Here is a 23,851-nt window from a genome sequence, read left to right as displayed (position 1 = left end):
TCTCGCATGAAGGAGGAATCAGTGAAAAACGTTACCCTAACCATCATAAACTGACTGCTGATTCTGCTCTGATGGCTTTGCTTAATTATTAATGTGGGCTGTATGTGTAGCATAGATGTGCCCATGTGTTCTCAGAGCATCTGTTTCTCTATGCAGCTTTCACACAAGTGCCTCAGAAATATGTTTTGACTTCTCCCTGCCTCTGAAAATGAAGCAGACCTTTCAGCTACCATGTATTTGCAATCTAGTTCTTCTCCTGGACTGCATAAGATGCTCCATTTATGTATGGAGCAGCCCAGAGCCTCTGTGTATCCACAGTGATCTGAGGTTGCCAGCAAACAGAATCCATTTGTTAAAAGAGCAGAAAATACAATGAATAGAAAGATAAGTTTTAGATAATCTAAAAGAAACATGTGATTTTCAAAATTTTCCTTAAAGGAACCGATCAAATATATGCTTCTCATTTGACAAATATGCAGAAAGACTCAGCTGAAACATCTTTGAATCTGCTTGTGGCACTGGTATCTCAGCTCCCAGACAGAAGTAAGAGTCTATCAAAGGTTGGGTTTTTTGTTGCTGAGGCTTTGTTTTTGTTTTTAAATAAACCATTAAAAGTACTCTACAACATAAAGATATTATTATAAAAGTATTCTAAGGAAAAAATGTTAGCTTTTATCACTGTTCCCCCAGCTTTTTATCATTCCATGAGTAGTAAATACTACCTGGTACTTAAGGTAAATTAGTTCTCTTTCCAGGTTCGTGAAGTGACAAGAAAAATCATTCATGCATCTAATGAGGCTGTTACTGAAGACAACCTATATTCTGATATTATTATGGTTTGGGGACAGTACATAGACCACGACATTGCATTCACACCACAGAGCACAAGCAGAACCACCTTCCTAACTGGGATGGAGTGCCAGATGACATGTGAAAAACAAAATCCATGTTTTCCAATAAAGGTAAGATTCTAAATTAATTTCTTCAAGAGAAATTCCAGGCTCTAAACAGATGGGTAAAGTAAAGCACATTAGTGATACACATACACTGAAATAATTATAAAGGAAACAGATCATCCAGAAATATTACAGCAGACAGTGATAGAAAAATTGAAACCCAATGCAATTATTAAATTAAACAGATGGATATTTAAATTGTTTTGTAGAGATAACAAGCCATAGCTAAGGTACTTAGTACAAATATCAAATTTTTCTACTTCTCAGGTTTATGCTGCAGAGAAATCTTACCAGTCTTCACCAATGTTATTGTTCTCATGCTTCAAGGTTCTGAGTTCCATCAGGGAAAACAGGGATGTAGTCATAAATAATTCTGTTTTTGAATTGTCAGCTAGATAAAGTGAAAGGATTTTAACTCTACTCAGTGAAAGCAAAGATATTTTCAGCAGCTAATGCAAACTTTTCAAGAGAGCTATCTTTTCAATGTATGTATAAGATGATCTTCAGGGAGTTGCTGAAAGTTACATGCATCACCTCTTTGCTTTGAGTAGATAGAAAACGTGAATTCAAAGCTTGTTAGGGGGCTAGAAGAAGCATAGATTGGTATAAATATAGGATCCTGTATTCTTGTCTGATTCTGTAAAAGCATAGTCATTCTTTCACTCAAAAAATTGAGTAGCAAAGTCAAAGTACTTTTTGTTTCTCAAAGTGCAGCCTGTCCATCTCATACTACAGGAGAGCCCCATGCCCGTTACAGCCTTTGGACTGGTGTCCCCATCTATATCCAGAGCAACCTAAATTACTTTCCCTAGTGTTGGAGCTTGGTTACTGACCAGCTTCTCTATGCCCTGAAGCCAATGTAGGCCATAAGTTCCATCATAACAGAAAACTCTTCCCCTCAACAAACCACAATTGATAACACTCTCCTTTTGCCTTAAGTGCCTCATTGCACTTCCATTAAACATAAAGGAAAATATTCAGCTAACTGTAATGGGAACTGAATCAGTCCTGTGTTAAAAGATGGCTCATCTTCCATTTAGTGAGAAAATCTAAAACACAAGGAAGGCTAAGTGAAATTAATGTCTGCCTGCAATGTTATCACAGGCAGGTAAATCTAGTCTCTCTCACCCAGGAGATATGGACCTGTGAAATTTTGCAAGCATAGTTTGCAGCTCTAATTACAATGAGTCTTCCACGGTTCAGACAAAAATCTCTAGTTTACTATGTTTCAAATGTTCATCTGGTGCAAGAAATTATTTATTCATTCTGTTAAGTAATAGCTTTAGAAACATTCCCATTCACAACGTCTTATCAAGAGAGGTTAGTTTAGTTCCTGATCAGCAGTGCTTCATATGATGTGGTGAAGGAGGTGGAGTGCATCTGCACCATATGACACGACATGGCTATGTATTGAGTCCCATTTATCAGAAGTCCATTTGCCGTAGATATAAAACTGCAAAAGTCTTCAAAAGGTTATGTTTTTTGTTTATGGCATGTTCTTTGAAACAGTACAATTAGTATTGATCTTTAAGTGCAAAACTCTCACATTTATTTATTACTAAATATGTTTTTAAATTGAGAAGAGACTCATACTGTTGCCCGTAACTTGAATCAAATGTGGATCACAGGGACTATAGAAGCCTAATCACTGAACCCTTACTAGTTCAAGCCTAGAAATCCCATCTGCTTAAGAAAAAGGCAGTTTAATGGATCTTCAAAAAAGGACACCAAGACTAATGTTATTCATGTGGTAGCAGTATTAAAGTTCAGAGAGAAAGAAGCTACACAGATTACCATGGCATAGACCCACAAGTGCATCCTTCGGTGTTGTAAACAAGGGACATACTTCGGATTTCTATCTTGGAGCTGTGAATAAATTCATCACACAGCATGTTTCAAGGATGCCCCTGAAGGCAAGTTATGTGTACATGAGCTAAATGTGTCACTGAATGTAGTCTTAGGCTCCTGCTCAGCCTAAAGGGGAATCAATGGCTACCTTTGGGAGTTAGTGCCTGATACTGAGAATGGCTATGTCGGGGGGGGACATATAAAGAAAATCAGACACGACCCTGCAGGAGTTAGAAAAGTTTCCCAACTTGTGGCTTCATCACATGATCACAGTCACACTTATTAATTATTTTGTTATTCTCAGCTTAGAGGGACAGACGTGACGGTGGTTGTTCTTTTGAGTTTTTATATGTCAGGTATTTTGTGACTGTTTTTGTTAAATAACTAACACTGCATTAAGAAAAAGGGAGGGAAAAAAAAAAGAAACGGGTTGTAGTTATTAGTGTGACCAGGGGAATCCTTTTATGAATCTTGAAACAAAATGCTATTACCTCCTGGAACTGATCTCCTTCCTGAAATCTTAATTAAAAATAATTCCTACCTATTAAATATTTGGAAAACTGCCACAGTCAGTTTTATACATTCATTTTGTATATGAAGAAACCGTGGCTAGTTTCCAAAGACAATGAAATAACTAGCACATTATCCAACTATGGAAGCGTGGAGGCCGCAGTTTACATTCTTGCCATGTTCCTAGAACAGTGGCACACAAGGGAGAATCCACCCATGGAAAAGGACAATGGTGCTTGCAGCTGCACACCCTCTCTGGGGGTTTCACCAGGGAGAGGAAGCTCCTGACTGTGCAGGTTAGGAAAGCTGTCTGGAAAATGTTCTGAGTCAGTGCAATTCAATGAAGGAGTGAAAGCTGTGGTAGTGCATTAATATTAATAACAAGTGCAGGTAAATGATTCATAGGTTAGCAGGAATCATTATGATTTTCTATTCTGGACATTTTCATAATAAAGGCTATAGAATTTCAACCAGTGATTCTCATATTTAGAGACAGAGCTTCTAGTAGAGCCTGAACATTCTTTTTCTGTATCTTTTCAGAATCCTATAACGTGGGACAAAAAAAAAAATAAAAAAAAAAATCACCAGCTTTAGTTATACTTATTTTACAGCAGCCTGACACATGGAACAGGGTTGTGGAGATAACCTGCTATTCCTCAGATGATTATTTCCGGTTATGGCTGAGACATCATGAGGCATTAGAAAGACTTTCACAGGAAAGCTACTGATTTTATTCAGAAGTAATTGCATTGCTGACAGTAAGCTAGACACGGCGCGTACACATAGTAAGATACAATCCTGAAAAGTTTTCATACAGTTAGTTCAGATACGAAAAAGTGGAAAAGAAACAGCTGCAGGAAAGTGAGGTGATTTGCAAAAGGTGACATGAAACATGACAGGTTACTGTCTCAGCTACGAATGGATCAGTCAGTGTGCACTCCACAACCAGCACAGTGAGCCCCTGCCTTTTTCTCCATGTGTTTCTGAGGTAGTGCTTGACTGTCAGATGAGGTCATTGTCTCTCTGAGTTTCATGTCGGCAAATAAACATTCATGTTTTCCTTTTCGGCAAATATTCATAGAACAAAAGCTAGGTTTTCTTTTAAGTCTACAGCAAAAATTCTTTTACAAGGTCATTTCCCACTGAACAAGTTCCCAATAAGAAAGATTATTCTTTGACTGAAATAACAGTTTAGACATGGTGGTACAGTGAAACAATTACTGCCTTTCATTTTCCTACACATAAAAAAATTTCACCATAAACATGTTTGACTGTGTATATGTAACAGTTTGAATCAATGTGGAGCTATATTAGAAAAACTGTTGTGGCCAGAGAGGATTTTGTCATAAGTTTTTTTTCCTCTAAAAGTATACAAGGCAAAGAAAATATCATATTAATATTATTAATTAGTTTTGGGGAAAAAAATGTGATTCTCTAGCCTTTTCGGCAGAAAAGGGTCTTTTTTTAATTTCCTTAGATTATTTTTTATGTCATCTGAATAAGAACATAAGAAACCTCTCATTTGCACATTCAGCTGCTGGCTTCACACTACTTATCCCATGAAAAGGGAAAGGACTGCATTATGCAGTTCTGCCAGTCCCTTAATGTTCATTACTGCTGTTTTTCTCCACTGGGGCACAGAACGGTTTGAACTGAAATTGCAGAGGCAGTTAACTAAAGATTATTCAGTATGAAATTCAGTCACCATTGATAGGTTTTGTTGTGAGCCTTGCTGTTTAACAACTTAAAGGCATCTCATTTTTTTTTTTTACCCCAGTGATACTCGAATTCTTCCAGGTTTTCCTGATAATTAGAAGCAGGAAATACTCAAACACATACAATGCTGTGGCTGTCAAGTTCAGGTGTTTGTAGTATGAGATGAACTTCCTGCTTAGATTAGCAGCTGAAGGCAAAAAGAAGCAACAGTAATAGCAAGAGATTTAATTATAGAGACATATACTAAATAGAAAACACAAGGCAGAGAAATTACTGATTTCAGCAATCAGTGAAAGAAAAAGGAAAAGAAATTACATATTTCCTTCAAAAATAACATACTTTGATTTGCTAAAACCAAGTAGTGAAGAAATATTTGTAAAATTTCTTTACCAAACAAAACATGACAAACAAACAAAACCTTTTCTTAACTTAAATACTTTATTGGTCTCAATGCCTACTGACATGACTTCTCAGTAGTAAGAAAATTTTACTTGGTATAGTAAGTGAGATAATGATGTTATTGAATTCCATTCCAAAGTTGTCTTGTTACTTTTACTCCCAATTTAATGACTATTCTATCTTCACAGACTAATCTCTATATTATTAGAAGGATGACAAAGAAATGAGATAATTTAACATAACATCTGCAGTATTCACTGTCTTCTGCCAAAGAGTTTTGAAAAATGAAAAGCAAGCAGATAGAATACAAATAAGAAGGGTTAGCTCAGGTGTCTGTATAAGAATATCTATTTCCTTTTAGTCAGATTTCTCCTTTTAGCTTCTGGGATGTTTCAGTAGCTTTACTAAGTGTTTTCTGTCCCTACTTCATGTTGATCAGTAGGTAAGAAATCCCTAGATTTAAATTCCCTGAAACTCATACTCCATGATAGTTATAACATTTTTAATAGAGGTTAATCTTTTTTAAACTATTAAGACTGACTGGCTGTTGTGGCTCATTGTTTGTGCATAATGTAGCACTGTTAGAATTTGGAAATAATGTTATTTTCAGAAAAAAGTGAGTTTGTAAAGCTAAATCAGACTTAGACAACACAAACAGATTTTAGTAATTGTGAAACTTGACATTTTTTGTTTCAGTGATAAACTCTGTTCTTTGAAATAGACTTAATGGTCTGAGCTTTCATCTTCAACATCCTGCAATGCAAATAAAACGTTTATCCTTCTTCCTTTTTCACCAACATCTCTGCTGCCCTCACACCTCTGTGCCTTAACACATCTATTAAGTTATTCAGATAACCGTTTTCAGTGCTCTACTGTGACAAGATTTCAGGCTGTCTAGTTTGGGTTGTATTCTCTCCTAATACTCTTACCTATGCCCCTAGATCTCATTTGACAATTCCCACATGTCTTTCTCATGCCTTTTACCTACATTTTGAATAGCTGACCAAGTGACAGGATGGTTCAGACCATATCTGTGCTGATGAACACACAAATGCTGGATCTGCATTTGACCTCGGTATCTCGACTGTGTGTGGGTCAAACTGATAAAGGTCTGGGAAGTCTTTCATTTGTCAAAGGCTATGTGCAGGTTTTACTTTTTATAAAGATAGTCAGAATTTAATACTTGTAAGACACATGTCGCTGTAAAATAATGTGGGAGAAGGATTGTGGGACACTGGCAGAAAGCAGAGTGAATAATTGCATATGCTTTTTTTAGGTAGGAAATTGGAATAAAATTAAGTATTGAAACAAAACTTTTACAGCATGCTGCTGCAGACATTGAAATTCTTCATTACATTTTTATGTATATGTGTAAGCCTGCTGTTTCACTCGCTGCTCAGTAGAACATAATTTGATCAGCTGTTCACATCTTCACTATGAGACATTTTGTGACGAAGTTTGATTGTGAAGTCAGGCAAATTTAGGTGTACATCTATGCAAAAGTGGTTATGTCAGTGACTTGCTTTTATGACAGAGTAAAAGTTTTGGGTTTTCTTTCTGTCTTTGCTTAAAAAGGGTTGAACCCTATAGTTGCTTAAATCTGGAGAACAGTCTTTATGGCTTTAGAATATGCCACTTCAGTAGAAGTGACCTGAACAACTGAGAACTGAGACAAAGGATGGAAGTATTTGCACAAGTCTTAATTCAACATCGATATCTGTTATCTTCACTTCAGAAAATACTCATGTTTTTAATGCAGGTGACCACCAATGACACACTATCCACAGCAATGGATTGCCTGCCCTTCTACCGCTCATCTCCTGCATGCGGCACTGGTGATCATAGTATTCTCTTTGGAAATCTATCAGTACTAAATGCAAGACAACAGATCAATGGCTTAACTTCCTTCCTTGATGCTTCTACAGTCTATGGTAGTACCCCTGCTATGGAAAACAAACTGAGGAATTTAACAAGCAAAGAAGGCCTTCTGAAAGTAAATGCTAAATATTATGATAACCATCGAGAGTACCTGCCTTTTACAGACCAGATGCCATCACCTTGTGCACAAGACTCAAACACAAGTGAAGGTGAGAGGATTGAATGCTTTATGGCTGGGGACAGCAGATCCAGCGAGGTCACGTCTCTGGCAGCTATGCACACACTGTGGCTGAGAGAGCACAACCGCCTGGCCAGAGCGCTCAAAAGTATCAACGGTCACTGGAGTGCTGAGACGGTCTACCAAGAAGCACGAAAAATTGTCGGTGCTCTGCATCAGGTTGGCTGCTTATTTGCTTAGCTGCACATTGCAGTGAATATTAGAAAAGAATTGATCACAAAACTTCAAATATGCTTCTGTGAGTGGCTTTTGACATCATGTTACCTTTTCTTTGCCACCTATTTCTGAGCTTCAAATTTGACATGTTTAAAGTTTGTTCTGTTTTCCACTTTCCTGAATGCAATGTCCTGGTCCTTTGTTTGTCCTAACCCATCAGTGCTCTGATTTTCGTGACAGTTTCTACTCTGCTACATATTTCTGCGGATTTCTCCAGGGTCTGTTTTGTCTATTCAAGAGGCCTTTTCAGATGCATTTCTTTATAGTATTTTTGTAAAGGAAACAAAAAGTAATGTCTCTGTGTTTACATGGTGTTAAAAATGCTTAGTTTCTTATAGGCATTATATAAATTAATAACTTCCCTGTGTAAAAATGTCTAAGAAGTTCTCAATGAAGCACTAATACATAAACTTCCAGGCCTACTCTTGATAGGAGACACCAGGAAAAATGAATATGGGATAATACAGAAGAGTCTCTGCAGTTTCTCAAGTTTCTTATGCTGCTCATCATCTCTGGTCGGGCTGGAAACTCACTAGTGATAGCACACACACACTCAGAATAGAGATTGCATCCACAAAGGGATTAGTTGGAAACAGAATTTCAAAAGAATATAGCTTAAACTGCAGAGACCAAGAACAGGACTCAGTCAGATGACCACAGTGATCAGATCACAGAATGACAGAATATTAGGAGTTGGAAGAGACCTTGAAAGATCATCCAGTCCAACCCCCCTGCCAGAGCAGGATCACTTAGACTAGGTAAAACAGGAACGTGTCCAGGCGGGTTTTGAATGTCTCCAGAGAAAGAGGCTCCACAACCTCTCTGGGCAGTCTGGTCCAGTGCTCTGTCACCCTCACAGTGAAAAAGGTTTTCCTTATGTTTACATGCAACTTCCTATCCTCCAGCTTGCACACACTGCCCTTTGTCCTGTCATTGGACATCACTGAGAAGAGCCTGGCTCCTTCATCCTGACACTTGCCCTTTACATATAAATAACTCTTTACACTCAGACAACCCTTTTTATCCCCTTTTCCCTCCATTTTCCCCTGCTTGTCCACTTGGACTCCTTCCTTTCCCCACCTTTAGTCCTTTCTCTGAGTACTCCATAGTGTTTCACACATTCCCACAATCCCCTTAAAACATCACAAAGTTCTTACACAGTTCCCCCAAGTCATGTCCTCCCTGCATCCCACAACAACTCCTACCACTGCAGGTAACCTCCCCTTTAGCTTGTGTGGCATTTAGGGGACAGTTCCTTTAGTTTGGCTCATCTTGGCAGGTTTCACAGCCAGGTTCAGAGTCTGGCCACTCTCTCTGGTGACCTTGGAGAATGGATGATACCGTGAGCCCCTTTTCAATGGTTTGAATACTCAGGTTGCTCCACCAACTCTCATCAGGGCCTCCAAGTTTGTAGAGATCAGGGAACCTGAGACAGAGATTCAGTTTGTCTGCTATAATCCATAATACCGGCGGACCAATATCAGGACCAGAATAAACTGACAGCTTGGGGACTTACTATGCTTTCTAATTCCAAGAAACAGATATTTTTTAGTACCAAAAAGAGACTTTTTTAAGATAAATTGGAGCTGGAGTAAGGAAAATTTCACTGTTCTGGTAAAATATTTTTCCTTTCTTCTGCCACAATTTTTAGTCAGCAAAACATGCAGAATGTTTCCTTTAAGAAACCACCTGCATTTTCTGGTGTGTTGTTATTCACACTTAAGGCCATATAACTTTGGAAAAGTAACATACTTAATTTCATTGTATTTAGTCAGTCCTTTTTTTTGTGTATATATGTTGTTTGCATTAACCATGTCAACTCCTGTGCTGCAAATGTGCTGTTAGCATTAAAATAATGGCATTAACTTGTTAGAAGAAAAGTGCAAGTCCAAAAGTAGGCCTCTGTATCACTATACTTCTGATTTAGGTCCACTAACAATATGGCCTGAAAGTAAATATTTTGTGCAAAGAAATACACTGCATGAATCTGGGCTACTCATTATCTCTGCCAGTATGACAGACTAATGAGATTTGCCTATAGCTCATTAGAAATGTTTTTGAGTTATATGTAGCTGGTTTAGAAATATTCATTCAAGAGAAATAATTGGAGTATCTCTATTAATATGGTATGAAAACTGGTACACTAATGAGAGTTCTAGTTGAAGTTACTTTGAGATTTCCACTCTGAAATTTTGTTTCAATTGCTACACATTTCTAAAATTCTCTCGTTTTGAAATTAATAATTTCAAGCATTATTTTTGCCTGTGTGTGTGTAATTACAGAGAACTGAACACAAAGCCTTCTCTTCTTTCTCAAATAAGGAGAATGAAAAAAAAATTGCTCTCTAAAGCATAGTTTTCCTCCTGGATGGTTTTGGATTTTTTTTGACACCATAAATATCTCTAGTGACAAGCGTTTAATAATAGAAAGTTGACAAATTTACCAAACATAACAATTGCCTGTTGATATCGTGGACAAAACAGATTTTTTGGTTGCATTGTAGACATGTTTCACTGAGAAGCAGTAGTTTATATGAGCCACAACGGTGGTTAACTCTCCCCTTGTATTTTATGGGAATGACACATGCTTAACTCTAAAATATTAACGCTGCAGTATACAGTGATAAAAATACATATCCTGATTTACCTAGCGTTTTGTGCAAAAAGACATTTTTTCATTGCCATTTACTGACTGAAATGAAACTATCTGCTTATTTTGCTTATTCCTGTTTAGACCTGAGCAAACAGGATGAGAATTAGCATTTCTCCTTTTTAGCTATTTGAAAGCAAATAGTTTAGATTTGTTTTCCTTTAAATGATGTGTAGACAAAAGAGGAAAAAATGCTCAATTATGCAACTGCTACAGTCTTAACATTACTATTTCATACATACATGGTTTGCAGGATGAAACTACATGTGCACGTGCTGCTCCTTCCAGTGACTGTTTCCCCTGATGTGCCATTTGGATTGTAAGAGCTGGATGATGAGGCACTAGTCAGAGTGAAGCAGGAGTTTTGCAGATCAAACTGAATCAAATTCTCTTTGATTTATGACAGTATCAGAGAACCACTCTGAATTAATGGTGTTGCTGCCAGCTGAACCCAACTGTAACTGACAACTGCCTTTAGTTTTCAGTGTATACAAGTAGTGTTTTTCAATTCCTTCTACATTTGCTTGAGTTCTCTGACCATCTTACATCCCTACTTCTCTGCCATGATCTGAGGCATGGGTTGAAAGTGCTTTCTGATGCTGACAAACTTAACTACAATTATTAGGTTCAACATAGCTAACTTGGATGAAACTTACTCTTGAAATTAGATTATTAGATAACTCCTCTCAGAGCTTAAACTTTATGAATATATAAAGAATAAATAGATAAATAATAGATATTGGAAAAGAGCATGTGTTGTACGTTGTCATAACTTAGGTTTATAAGGAGTATAGTTCAGACTATTAACAGAACTATAATGATGTGTTCATTTTTTATTAAAAGTTGAACTCTCACACAATCACTCTTTACATTTGTAAATTTGTGTCTCCAACATCATCTGTAAATCCTTCAATATTTACAGTGAGAGCTTCAAACCAGCTGTGCATAACACATTAATGGATTAATTATCATTGCTATGTTTGGTTGTTCTCTATTATTTCTATAATCTTTTCCAAGCACAGGAGCTTCATTTAATTGGCTCTTCACTGTCTCAGTAAGATACTATCCCTTTGCCATTACCTCTGGCCAACAGAAAGACAATTGCACTTTTGACCATACTTGCTCTTACGATAGTCCACATATTTTTAAATTCTCTCTTCCAGCCTTTTTTTTTTTTTTTCCTTTTCCATTCACACCTACTTTGGAAAATACTGGAGGGCTTTCAGAAAGGAAAATCTTTACATATTTCTAGACAAGCACGTTCCTTTATTTCCACAGGAAAATCTCAGTTGTTGAAGAAGCACTGTACTGAAAGAAAGTGTTATGCTTATTTATGCCAAATACAAAAGGAAATAAATCTTGGAAATAAATCTTTCAAATAATTCTTTCAGAACAGGGAGCACATGAAAAAGAAGTTTTAAAAAAAAATTTTATGTCTGTCAGTTGTTTACACCTTCTTTAAAACTTAAATATATGTCAATTATGAGAACTTGTAGCAAGCTGCTCTTTGACTTCATGCATTCAAATTCAGGCAAGGTTTGTTAAGACACTACAGAAAGACTGTATGCTACATGCCGATGTACTTTAGATATGGTTCTCTGTCAGACTCCAGATTTTTTCTGGCAGTATCATCTTTTGCCCTATTACTAACATCCTCATAGTCTCTATTGTCTAAAACTCACCTCCACTTGCTGGATCCTCATCTACCCATTGGAAGGTTCCATCAGACAGACCCCTTTCCTAGCTCAAGGCAAGCATAAGACCCTTTTTTATCCTTAGCCTTTTAATTTTCATGTCTTGAAATGACAAACCCTCAATCAAGGGACCAAGAAATTAATATCTTACCTCTGGAGCAAATGAAAAATCAGAATTGCCCTTTCCTTCAGGGAATCTGGCCTTTATGAGCATCTTAGCTTGGGATTTCATTAACAATAAGCCAAAAACTGACAGTGATAGTCACATGTTTGTGTCCATGGCTAACCTAGACCTATTTAAAGTCTTTGCTTGTAAAAACTAACTTTAAATCTAAAATTATAAAGAACTGTTGTCTTGTGAAACCTTCTGAAAAGTGTCGTTATTAATTTCTAGCAATTATTTTCTTCATATGCTGTATTAAAGGAACTATAGAAGGAATTCTAACCTATTGTCTTTCAAATACTTTGTCCAATGCATGACCTAAACTGAAAACGTAAAGAGGTTCTTACCTCTGCCTGTTGAGAAAAGTGAGCAGATTCTGGAGCAGTTTGCTTGTCTCTGTGCCGTGCCTAAAATAAAGATATAAGTTTTTCATAAGATCATTTTATGCCAACTAGCTTTTCAATACGCACTATATCAAGCTCAAAGTACATTTGTCTGTATATTTTATTGCACACTATATTGAATCTCTAAGGTGTTTTATCGAGTTCATTGTGGTTCATATTCATCCCATTATGTTTTATTGAGTTCAGCATAATGTTTAACCTTTCAATTTATTTGGTACATTAGATTGCTTTCCCTTTTTTTTTGGTCATGAGTACTCGTATGCTTTTTTCATGCGACTGTAATGCTATTACATTATAAAAGCATTTGACAGAAGGTGTTTATCAGCATTTTCATTTTTGAAGTGTGTTTTTTAGGAGTCTATAAATTGGCTTGATTTTAGCATAAAATGTCTGGTCACCAGTATTTTAAAGCCTGGTCATTTCAAATATTCAGTAAAGAGGATTTATGTCACAAATATATGACTGAAAATAGAATTTCTTCATATCAACAACCATTTCTGAAAGCTTTAAAAGCAATTCATTCCTTCATTGTCATTTTTAAGTCCATTATAATTTAAACCATCACAGACAGGGCTTTAAATCTCAGCACACCTCCTATGAGCTGGATTACCCTCATGGATTGGAAGTGAGCAATAGTGGTAATCTCGGTTCAGGAGGCTTTGGTCTAGCATTTCTGATAGGAGCTAACAGGGGCCTGGCTGTCATACTGCACTGAGCTGTGTCACTGGTTCTCTTCAGATATCTGTCTCTTACTGCAAAAATAAGAATGATATTGTTTACCAGCTAATATTGCTCTTAGCCATGCCAAATGCTTGGGGATAGATGAGTGAAGAAAAAGGCACTCAGCACATGGAAATCATTACTATTAATCTATAAAAACATTGAATGATAAATGTTTCCTTTTCTTTTCTTTCAGATTATTACTTTAAGAGATTACATTCCCAAAATCATTGGTCCAGATGCTTTTAATCTGTATATTGGCCTTTATACAGGTTATGATCCCACAATGAATCCTACAGTTTCTAATGTATTTTCAACAGCTGCTTTTCGTTTTGGTCATGCAACAATCCAACCAATAGTAAGGCGATTGAATGCACAATATTTAGATGATCCAGAACTCCCTAATCTTCATTTGCATGAAGTTTTCTTTAGTCCTTGGAGACTCATTAAAGAAGGTATGTTTTTATTGTATACTTTTATCTAAACTGTTTGGGTTTTTTACCCAGAATACTGTAACATTTTTTCAAAGTTACCTACCTTGAATTAAGAATGGGAATATTTATTTAATTGTATCACTGATTTAAGTTGTTGAATGGGTTCCAGAGCACTAACAAAAAATTGAACAATTAGTCTGAGTTGTCTGAATCAGACAAAAGTTACTCTCCAGATTAAACCAATCTGATAGATTGACAATAGGCTGATGATTGATGACTGATGATTAAGAGATTTCATACCTCTTTTTTTTTATTAATCTATTATCAGGTTGTAAATTTTCTTATATCTGAAGAAGTAAATGAAGCCTTTTCATAGCACTATTGCTTCTATTTTAAGTTGAAGCAGATTTTAGCATGTATTCGAATGTAAAAGCCTATGTGCCCAATGTTTAAAAACATAGAAACATATATTCATTCACATTTTTAAAGTTATAGTGGTTTACATGTATAACTTTACATTTATTTTTCTGTTTAAAGGTGGCTTGGATCCTTTACTAAGAGGTCTTCTAGCACATTCAGCAAAACTGCAGGTGCAAGATCAGTTGCTAAATGAAGAGTTAACAGAAAAACTGTTTGTGTTGTCCAATAATGGTTCACTTGATTTAGCATCATTAAATTTACAGCGTGGCCGTGACCATGGACTCCCAGGTCTACTGATTTTTCTTGAATTTTTTTCCAACTGTTAACTGAACTATAACTGCTTGTATTTGGAATACAATCATAAGCTTTTAAGTAAGAGCTTTGGTAATCGGAAAAGTAACTTAAGTCTCTTTTAAAATGTAATTTGTTAGTATTTTTAACTTTGATGGAAAGAAAATATTCCTCAGCATTTTAAATGAATGCAGCTCATGCATTTTATAGACTCAGTGCATTAACCTATTATCTATTAACATTATTTCACTGCCTAAATATTGGAGAATTATTTTAAATCTTTGGGTTTTTTTCATGAAAATGAGGTAGTAATTGCATATTTTGTAGTGTCAAATCCTGCCATCATTCCTCTGACCAATTTAACCGATAACAGTGGGCCTATTTTTAGACATAATAGTTTATGGCTATGATTAAGGTTGTCAGAATCCAGTGCTTACAAATTTATTAATTTAATCTATCATATTTAACAGCAAAGTCTAACCTTCCTTTTAACTTAATATTTACAGGTTATAATGACTGGCGAGAATTCTGTGGCTTACTAAAACTGGAAACTCAAACTGACTTGAATACTGTAATAAAGAATCACAATGTCACTGAAAAAATCATGGAATTGTACCATAATCCTAGCAATATTGATGTTTGGCTTGGTGGTCTGGTAGAAGATTTTCTTCCAGGTGCTAGAACTGGTCCCTTGTTTGCATGTATAATTGGAAAGCAGATGAAAGCACTAAGGGATGGTGACCGGTGAGTTTATTCAAGTCATTGAATCATTTGTGTAATAAAAACAGAAGCAATACAGATTTTACAGATGTGTGAGGATATTTCCCAGAACATAAGAGCACACAACACTTTAACATGCTTTAAAAAATTATTTCCTGCCACTTTCACATTTTAGTCTTAACTCCTTCAGTTTTGTTGGGTGAACTTTTACTTATTATTCTTTGGTCTGTATATACTCTCAGTTCCAGATGGCACGGAGATTGTTACTGAGACACCCAACTTTGCAGTTCTGGTGGAAATGCAAGCTGCCACCAGCAGTTAGTTGTGCTAGGGACAGGTAAATTCAGTGTAGATGGATGTAGTACTGTGCAGGCTTTGGCTATCTGAGTTCAGGGTCTTTAACTGGAAGAACATCAACATTCTCTATAGCAAACATGGAGAGAAGGGATAGGCAGAGAGATGGAATTCAGGGTTCCTAAAGAGGATAATAAGAACTTCATGTACCAGGTCTTATGTGAACTGGGACTGCAGAGTGCTCCTAGAGCTGCTTCATTGGGCGCAGCATAGGATGTCCCACAACCCTGCACAACAACCACCAGAATGTTGTGCAAGTTCAACCCTTTACACCAGGAAGACAGGAGAAATGTAGCTTCAAGTCACAAAGGGGTACAAGGTGCAGTTTATATCTTGCTTCTGCTCCTGAAGCAACTATAAAGCCAATTTTTTTTTAATTTCCATCATGTAATTGTGGCAATAATTTTGAATCTCATGAGAAGACTAATTTTAAACTGCTTACACCATGCTAGCAGTGGTGTTTTAAGTAAATCTGGTCCTTACATTCACCTTTAAGTTCCTCTCATAAGTCACAGTTGTGGAAAGAAACCATTATGTAAATAAGCATCCAAGGCAGAATTTAAGTCTGAACTTTAAAAAATATTAATTAATTAGCTCACAGGAAAAAGCAATGTAAATCATAATGGTAGTATCTTATTAGCACAAATTGTGCAGACAGCAAACATTCCACTTGGCTGTCTCAAAAACATGATTGGAAGTCTTCTGAATCATAGAGGCATACTTGATCCTATCTGGGGCCTTCCAGCTTTGTTTCCATTATTCAGTGCCTTATGATACTACTTATTATTCAGTATTCTATGGTATTACTAGCATTAACTGACCTTAAGCATAATTTGACATTAACGCCAACTTGAGGAAAAGAGAATTCTAGTAATAAAAGTATTCCCCAACTTTCTGCTACAAAATTTGTCTCAGCTAACTTAAATGTGAAATGACATTATGTCATTAATATTATGATAAGGAACTACCTAAGAGAAGTTAGAAGTATGTAACAACATGTAACGTTGTCACATATCAGGTCTAAGAATGGAAAAATCTAACATTCATTCCAGTGCCTTGTCAGACAGAGTATTGGACATTATCTATATCTGCACTAGTAAGACTACATGATAGTGTTACATACACTTACTAGATACTCTAATTGACACGTCAGTAAGTAAGGATTTCAGAACATCTCTTGTAACATACTTGTTTAAGTTCAGAAATCAGGAGTAAGTGGAATTTTTGACTGACTGAACTTCATCCTGATAAACTTAAAATCTTTTGTCAGTAATCTGACAAAACATGAAGGGATTTCTTTTTCTAGTACACTAAAATCAGGTACTATATTAACCTCAGCCAAATCATCTGGAACAAATTGTTTCTGTTCCATAACACTTTACTTTCTTTTTCTGTTTCTTCTTGCTCCGAATCTTTTTGTGATCTCTGGATTTACAGTAGCAAATTTCCAGCACTTCACTTCTTGTCACAGGACTACTGAGGTATGGCACATTCATCCCATCCCTGGTCCTGCAGATTGCCTCCTCCTCCAACACAGGCAAAGTGGAACAGCTTTCTCCCCTAATTGTCTTGCTGTTGGTAACTATTTGCCTATATATAAAGCCAGATCTTCAAAATTTCACATGCGCTTACTTTACTCAACTGAGTTTTATGATTGTAAGTGGCTGTAGGCTTCTTAGTACACTCCTGTTGTACACTTCAGTTTGCCCTGAAAAGCCCCGCCAAGGCACAGTAGCAGCCCTCATGTTCCCCAGAACACAAGCAGGACTATCAGACTTCTCATTTGCATTGTACCATTTCAGGGGGTTCATAAAAACATTAACATGCTGCACACATGCCAGGTTTGGAAAAGGTCCACAGTCAACATTGCTGTTCCCTTATGATCAGAAAAATGTAAACACAAAACCCAAAGACCTTTCTAGAAATTCCAGCATTTTTCCCCAATGTTGTGGATGCTCAAGTCCTGTGTTAAACTTGAGGTCAATTTGTACCATGTCATCACATCCATACTCTACTGCTAATGGTTCTACATGTTACCACAAATCTTGCCTTAGCATTTGGGAAAATCCTAATTGGCCTGAGTACCACAGGGAACTATCTTAGTAGTTTAGCAGTGCTTAATGTTATTTAATGTACTAAAGCAGACATGCTATCAAACTCTTCAGCAATTGTATTTGCCATTCATGACATCTTTATCTTTTCTTCTTTCCCCTAGTATTTTGCTTCCCTTTCATTTTATCTTTAATTACACATACACACATATATATAACATATAATTTAATAAATACACCTTTATAACTTCACCGCTGTACTCACAATCTGACAAAATGGAAAAAGCAGCTCCTCTCTGTTCCAGCCAGTCCTCTTAGCTTACCTTTTTATATGATCAAAAGTGCAATTACTGCCTTACATATTTCTGCCTTAATTAATCTGCATATCTACAGCTTTCTTAGCAAATGAGGAACTCCATATTAAACAGAGAAGTATTCAGCAATACCTGTCATCATATTAACCATCCTGTAATGACAAGCAGAATGCAAAAACTATGGTATGGGGGAATCTATTATGGCCACTCCTGTAATTCTCCTGTAATTTATACTTAAAAGAATGTGCACAGTGAGTGCTTGTGTGCACAAGACTAAGCATCCAGTTCAAACACATTAGTTCCAACTCTCACTTATTCTCAGGATTGTAACTTCTTTTGTCACCAAGTATCATTAAGGAAAAGTGATTCTGCATATGTGAATAAGGAATAATTTTAACTGTGTGACTATAACACACCACCTGAGTTGACCAGTATGTCAGATTCACACTAGTCTTTTCATGGCTTTCAACCTGGGTATGTAAATTTGCAAATCAGAGCACTTATTTTTGTTATTGCTCTTTCCACCTACATTTTGCTATAATTCTTATTTTTGGTCTTTTACATAAGGTACTGTGAAAGTAAGAATAATCAGCTCGTTGAATGTGATCTTTTAAAATGTTTCTATCAATCTTTCTAGATTTTGGTGGGAAAACGATAATGTTTTCACAGAAGCTCAAAAGCAGGAACTCAATAAACACTCATTGTCCCGCGTGATTTGTGATAATACAGGGATTTCTGAAGTGCCAGAAGATGCCTTTCAACTTGGAAAGTTTCCACAGGATTTTAAGCATTGTGATAATGTACCTGGGATGAAATTAGAAGCTTGGCAAGAATTTTATCAGGAAGGTAATCTGGTTATTGCCAGTCTTTTCTGATGGGGGAGAGTAATCAACAGTTAGAGTATTGACTTTGGTTAAGGCAGGTCTTGAGTTCCTGGTTTGACATAGACCTTTCATATTTCTACTACTTAGAAATGAGATCTAGGTCTCTCTCATGTCTTTCTCAAATTTCTCTGTAAAAAAGAAGGTGTTTGCCAACTTCACTCTGATAACATGAATGGCTTGTGAGATATCCAGACATTGTGGCAATTGGGGCAGGAGTCTTAGACAGATGGAAAACACTAACCAAGAACTTTGCATAATAAAATGTTAGAAGATAACATTGATTTTACAAGGATTATAAATCAAAGCTGAGGAATTCCATATAAATTCTTGTCCAGAAAAGAACAATTAAATTCTTGACCATCTTAAAGCATGTGAGTAATTTCACTGAAGTTAATTTATAGAATAATGTCTATTTTCAAGGGTAAGGTGGTAATATTTTAAGAGCTTATAATACAATTTTTTTATTTGTAGAGGAAATATGTGGAGCACCAAAGACTGTGGAAAATGGTGATTTTGTGTACTGTTCAGAATCTGGAAAATCTATGGTGACTTATTCATGTCAATATGGATTTCAGTTGAAAGGAGAAGAACAATTAACCTGCACAAGTAAAGGATGGAACTTTGAGGCTCCTGTTTGTATAGGTATCTAGGATCTTTTTGGTTTTTTCTGAATTTTCTAAAAGCTAAAGTCCAGCACAGTGCATCAGAAATGAACTCATTCCTATGCTCTCTCATAGTCAACCTCCTGGGTTTAAAGGTATAATAACGTGATATTGTGAAACACATTTTACTGCAGAATTGCTATCTCAATCTCTACCCATCCTGATTCAGCAATCAAGCTGATGATAGGAAAATGTCACTAAAAATTACCTAATTAAGCAAAAATTGAGTCTATTAACAACCAGTAGGGAAAAAAGCAGCAAATCAGAAATATACATTGCTTTCTCATGTAGTCAGTATAACAGCAAGACAGACAGTTGTCATTTTCCTAGCACTGTTTCAATGGATGCTTTAGATACAAAATTAGATCAGCACCAGTAGTTCATGTATCATACTAGTAAGTTAAGCAAAAATGACAAAGAAAAAAAATAGTGTGAAGTGTAAAAGTGAAATTAAGCAAATTAATTACCACTTCAGTTCCAACCTCCTTCTCCCAAATAGCTGTGAAAAGATTTGCCAGAAATGAATTATTTCTGCAGGTACAAAAGCAGAGCAGGTGAAAAATCAGTAAAAAGATATTGTCTTTTGACATTTCACACACATATTCAGGGGAATATATTTCTATTATTTTAGTTGTTCTTTTATCTTCTCTTTTCCTTTTGACTTATTTTTACTGTGGAATACAATAGGATAGGAAGCAAATTTGGCAAATATTTCATTACAAGACTCTCACTAGTTTGCAGCTATGAAGAACAAATTCTGTCTGTTCACATTTCAAATGTGTGTTTATAATTTGTATTTTTATATATATACTCACACTGTTCAGCTTTATAGGAACATGAGAGAAAATGAAACCTGTAAAGATTGAAGATCGTATTTAGGAATATATTATGGATGGTGGTAAATTAATTTGAATGCAAGAGCTGCAGCTGATCTGCAATAAAGTCTGCTTATCAGTATTTCAGTGACAGCAGAATAGAATGCTATTCATTCTAATTGTATACCTGGTATGGAAAAAGTCAAATGAAATCTGCAGCTCTTTCCTTTATCGAAATCCTATTTATCCACTGAATTCCACCCACATAAATACCATATAAAGAAATAAAGCTGTTAAATGAATTATAATAAAATCTTTTCAATAGATTAGTGTTCTGGCAGCAAACTGAATAAATAGTTGCATGAATGAATCATTCCTTGTCCTAGTTTCTTTTAATATGTTCAGTAATGTAAACAAAAGACTGTATATCTGCTATAGGAAAACAAGCTGCTGCATATATTAAATAAGCAATGCCTTTATTAACAGAAAACCATCAAAACCCACTTAAGCAGATGCTACTTGATTTTTATAGTAGAAAGCACTTTGTTCCATGCATGTCTGTGCAATGTGTTCTCATTCTTTTAAATGTTCAGCAAATTAGGAATAAGTCAAGCAACATAAAGAGGAGGATAGAGCTTAGCATTTCTGCAGATGGTTTCAAAATTATATGTTGCTCTGGAAAAGGCAGAGTGGCCTACTGGCAAAAGCATAGGAATCTGAGAGCTGTTAATTCCTGCTTACTAACTTTGGCTTTGACAGTAATCATTTCTCTTGATTCAGGAAGTCATTTAGTGCTAGACTATACTACCTTCCTTTATATTAAGTGTCATCTTACTCTTGATAGATAATTCTGTTTATCTTGCTTTAATAAAGTACTGCTCTTTGCCTAGTATGGTAAGCTGCTAATGTCTGACATCACTATTTAGTGACGGAAACAAGAATTAGCTAGTTAACAGATAGCATGACTACAGATCTACAAAAGCTGAAATAGCACATTTGAATTACAGTGCAGGCAAAGCCTGTGCAGGTTTTCCTTCTCAGATGATGACAAAGCCAGTGGGAGTTAACCCAAAATGTACTCTTGAAAGGAGTAATATATATTCAGGAATCTTCATCCTGACCAATGGATTATTTTCCTACTTCAGACAGGTATTATAAAAGTTAGTGTTTCTTAAGGATTCTGAAGTTTAAGATTATTCCTTGCATGATTAGTCTTTTGACTGTCTCCGATGATGGCTTGATTTGGACACAGCTACTGCTTTGTATTATAATTTAAGAGAGGATCAGGCTTGATCCTGTTTCCAGTGATAGAATTCCCTAGGTGGTCTGCGTGACAATGTTAAACTAAGTCATTAAATCATTCCTACAGGATCAGTTTCTAATACTGATTTAAAAGAGCTACTTAGCCTGAAGTAGTAAATCAAACATTGTGGTAGGGAAGGAAAGGAAAGGAATATAACCAAAATAGAAGACACCAAAGGCTCAGATAGTTGCCTGCTCATGGGCTTGCAGTGCTTGCCAGGACCATGAGTCAGAGACATTGAACAAGCTGTCAAATATTACACAGGACCAACAGGAAACTATCTAAAACAGTGCTAGACACCTATCTTTAGACAACTGAATCCAATCCTGCAAGTAAATATTACACAGAAAGAAGAAAAATGCAGAAATATGGAAAATACTCCATTCTTTCCAGCATTGAGTACTTTCTTGCACGTCACACTGTCTTCCATTTCATCACATAATCAGAATGTGAAAGGTCTTGAATAGCCTCAGGAAGGATATGTTTAAGTACATTTTCCAATGGATAATTGTTCATCTGCTTATCATTCTGTCAGGATATTGTAATTTCACAGAACTTATATAACGTCTAGAAAAAAAATCTTTGCAGTGATATATCACAGATTACTGTTATAAATTTTTTAACCAAAGCTAACCTAAATCCTTAGCTTCTCATAATCATGCCTACAAGTGTATAGAACTGTGTCAATGTTATTATTTTCATGATCTCTATAAAGCACTGTATGGAAGAAGTTCACACAGGAGCTCAGATTCCTAGGACATAAGCATGTACTAGAAGAGCTAAGAAGTTTACAGCTTGTATTTTTGAAAATTCTGCCAGTAGTTATTTGTAGCTTTTGGTGGATTTCTTTTTTTTCCCCATCATTTTTGGCTTAAAAACAAACCCCAAAAATCAAAAATACAATAAAACAAACCCAATTTTGTGTTTTAATCAGTAACAATGAGGATCTTTGGTAGTAGTCATTGAAAGTGTACAATACCTTGTATTTATGAACACTTGCAGAAGGTGTGTATAAGAATGTAGTAATCCCTCTCTGTAATTTGCAATGATTATTAATCAGTGTGTATTCATTTTGCAGACATCAATGAATGTGAAAACAAAATTAATCCACCATGCTCTCCTTCTTCTAAATGCATTAACACTAAAGGCAGCTACAAATGTCTCCATACTGGTCCTTACAAGCTGGCAGAAGATGGAAGAACCTGCATTGGTAATACTTGTGAACCTACTGTACATTAAAACTCTGTATGTTCTGCTTTACAATGCTGTAAAAATAAAAAAATTGAGATTTATTGAAGAGCTGTTAACATACACAAAAACCTCTACACAGTCATGGGCATGAAGATACAGTCAGATTCTGTAAAGTAAATGACGGTGTTTAATAAGTTATACAGATGCAGAAGTAAGCTTTTCATTTTTCATTCCTACCACATATAAACCACTAAGTATTTCCTGGCACTACGTATGAAGGGAGGATCAAATCTATCTGTTTCACCCCATTAGTATCTAAACCCAGCATCTGAATCTTAACTAAATTCCACCTACTACATTGCAAAACTGTTAAACCTTTTAGACCTATCATAAATTACACCTTTTCATGTTTTTCAGCTTTTCAGCATGTATGGAAGCTGTATTCTGTCTTAAGGTTTAGGTGGAGACTATGAGTGTAGTTGTCCACTGATGCTAAGCAATACCTGACCTGGGAAAAGAATGCCTAAATCTGTCAAAAGCACCATGAATATCTGCAATCCAAACTCAGGTGGATGGATATCTATTTTACCAAAGTGCCCAAGGGAAGAACAGAAAGTTTAGAGTGCTCAAGTCTTACATATCAAGTGCTGTGATGCCACGCAATCATAACTAGACTGAATCTCATTGTTGGCACTGTCTCCATTTAAGGGTCAGAGAGAGAGCAGGATTTTCTCTCTATTGCCCCTACCCCTCCCAGGGGGAGGATTAAGAGAAGGGAATAGAGAGATGATGATGATGATGATGATGATGATGATGATGATGATGATGATGATGATGATGATAATAATAATAATAATAATGATAATTTAAAAAAATTGCTCCATACAAGGTTGGAAGTTAAAACTGTAACAAGTTTAATGAAAACAACAGGGGAAAGGAAAAGGGAATTAATAAGGGACAAAGGATAATTAAATACAAAACCCAATCCCGGTAGTCCTGAGTGGAAATGTCCAGGCAGTGC

At 36.0% G+C, this 23,851-nt stretch overlaps 1 protein-coding gene across 1 annotated transcript in view; it reads left to right on the top strand.

Annotated features, from left to right (window-relative positions):
- TPO (thyroid peroxidase) overlaps positions 1-22,849 on the top strand; it is a gene marked incomplete at both ends in the record, with an annotated part of 32,033 nt that extends 9,184 nt beyond the window's left edge. The window contains 8 exons of the mRNA XM_010178613.1: positions 756-962; positions 7,189-7,704; positions 13,588-13,846; positions 14,363-14,533; positions 15,043-15,280; positions 18,613-18,821; positions 19,331-19,501; positions 22,718-22,849. Coding sequence (XP_010176915.1) covers positions 756-962; positions 7,189-7,704; positions 13,588-13,846; positions 14,363-14,533; positions 15,043-15,280; positions 18,613-18,821; positions 19,331-19,501; positions 22,718-22,849 — 1,903 coding nt within the window. The remainder of the gene's footprint in view (positions 1-755; positions 963-7,188; positions 7,705-13,587; positions 13,847-14,362; positions 14,534-15,042; positions 15,281-18,612; positions 18,822-19,330; positions 19,502-22,717) is intronic.
- Positions 22,850-23,851: the final 1,002 nt, after the last annotated feature.

Source organism: Mesitornis unicolor, unplaced genomic scaffold, assembly GCF_000695765.1.
Source record: "Mesitornis unicolor isolate BGI_N332 unplaced genomic scaffold, ASM69576v1 scaffold13682, whole genome shotgun sequence".
Classification (NCBI taxonomy): domain Eukaryota; kingdom Metazoa; phylum Chordata; class Aves; order Mesitornithiformes; family Mesitornithidae; genus Mesitornis; species Mesitornis unicolor.
Note: the sequence above shows the minus strand (reverse complement) of the source record. Positions and strands in the feature narration are given on the sequence as shown.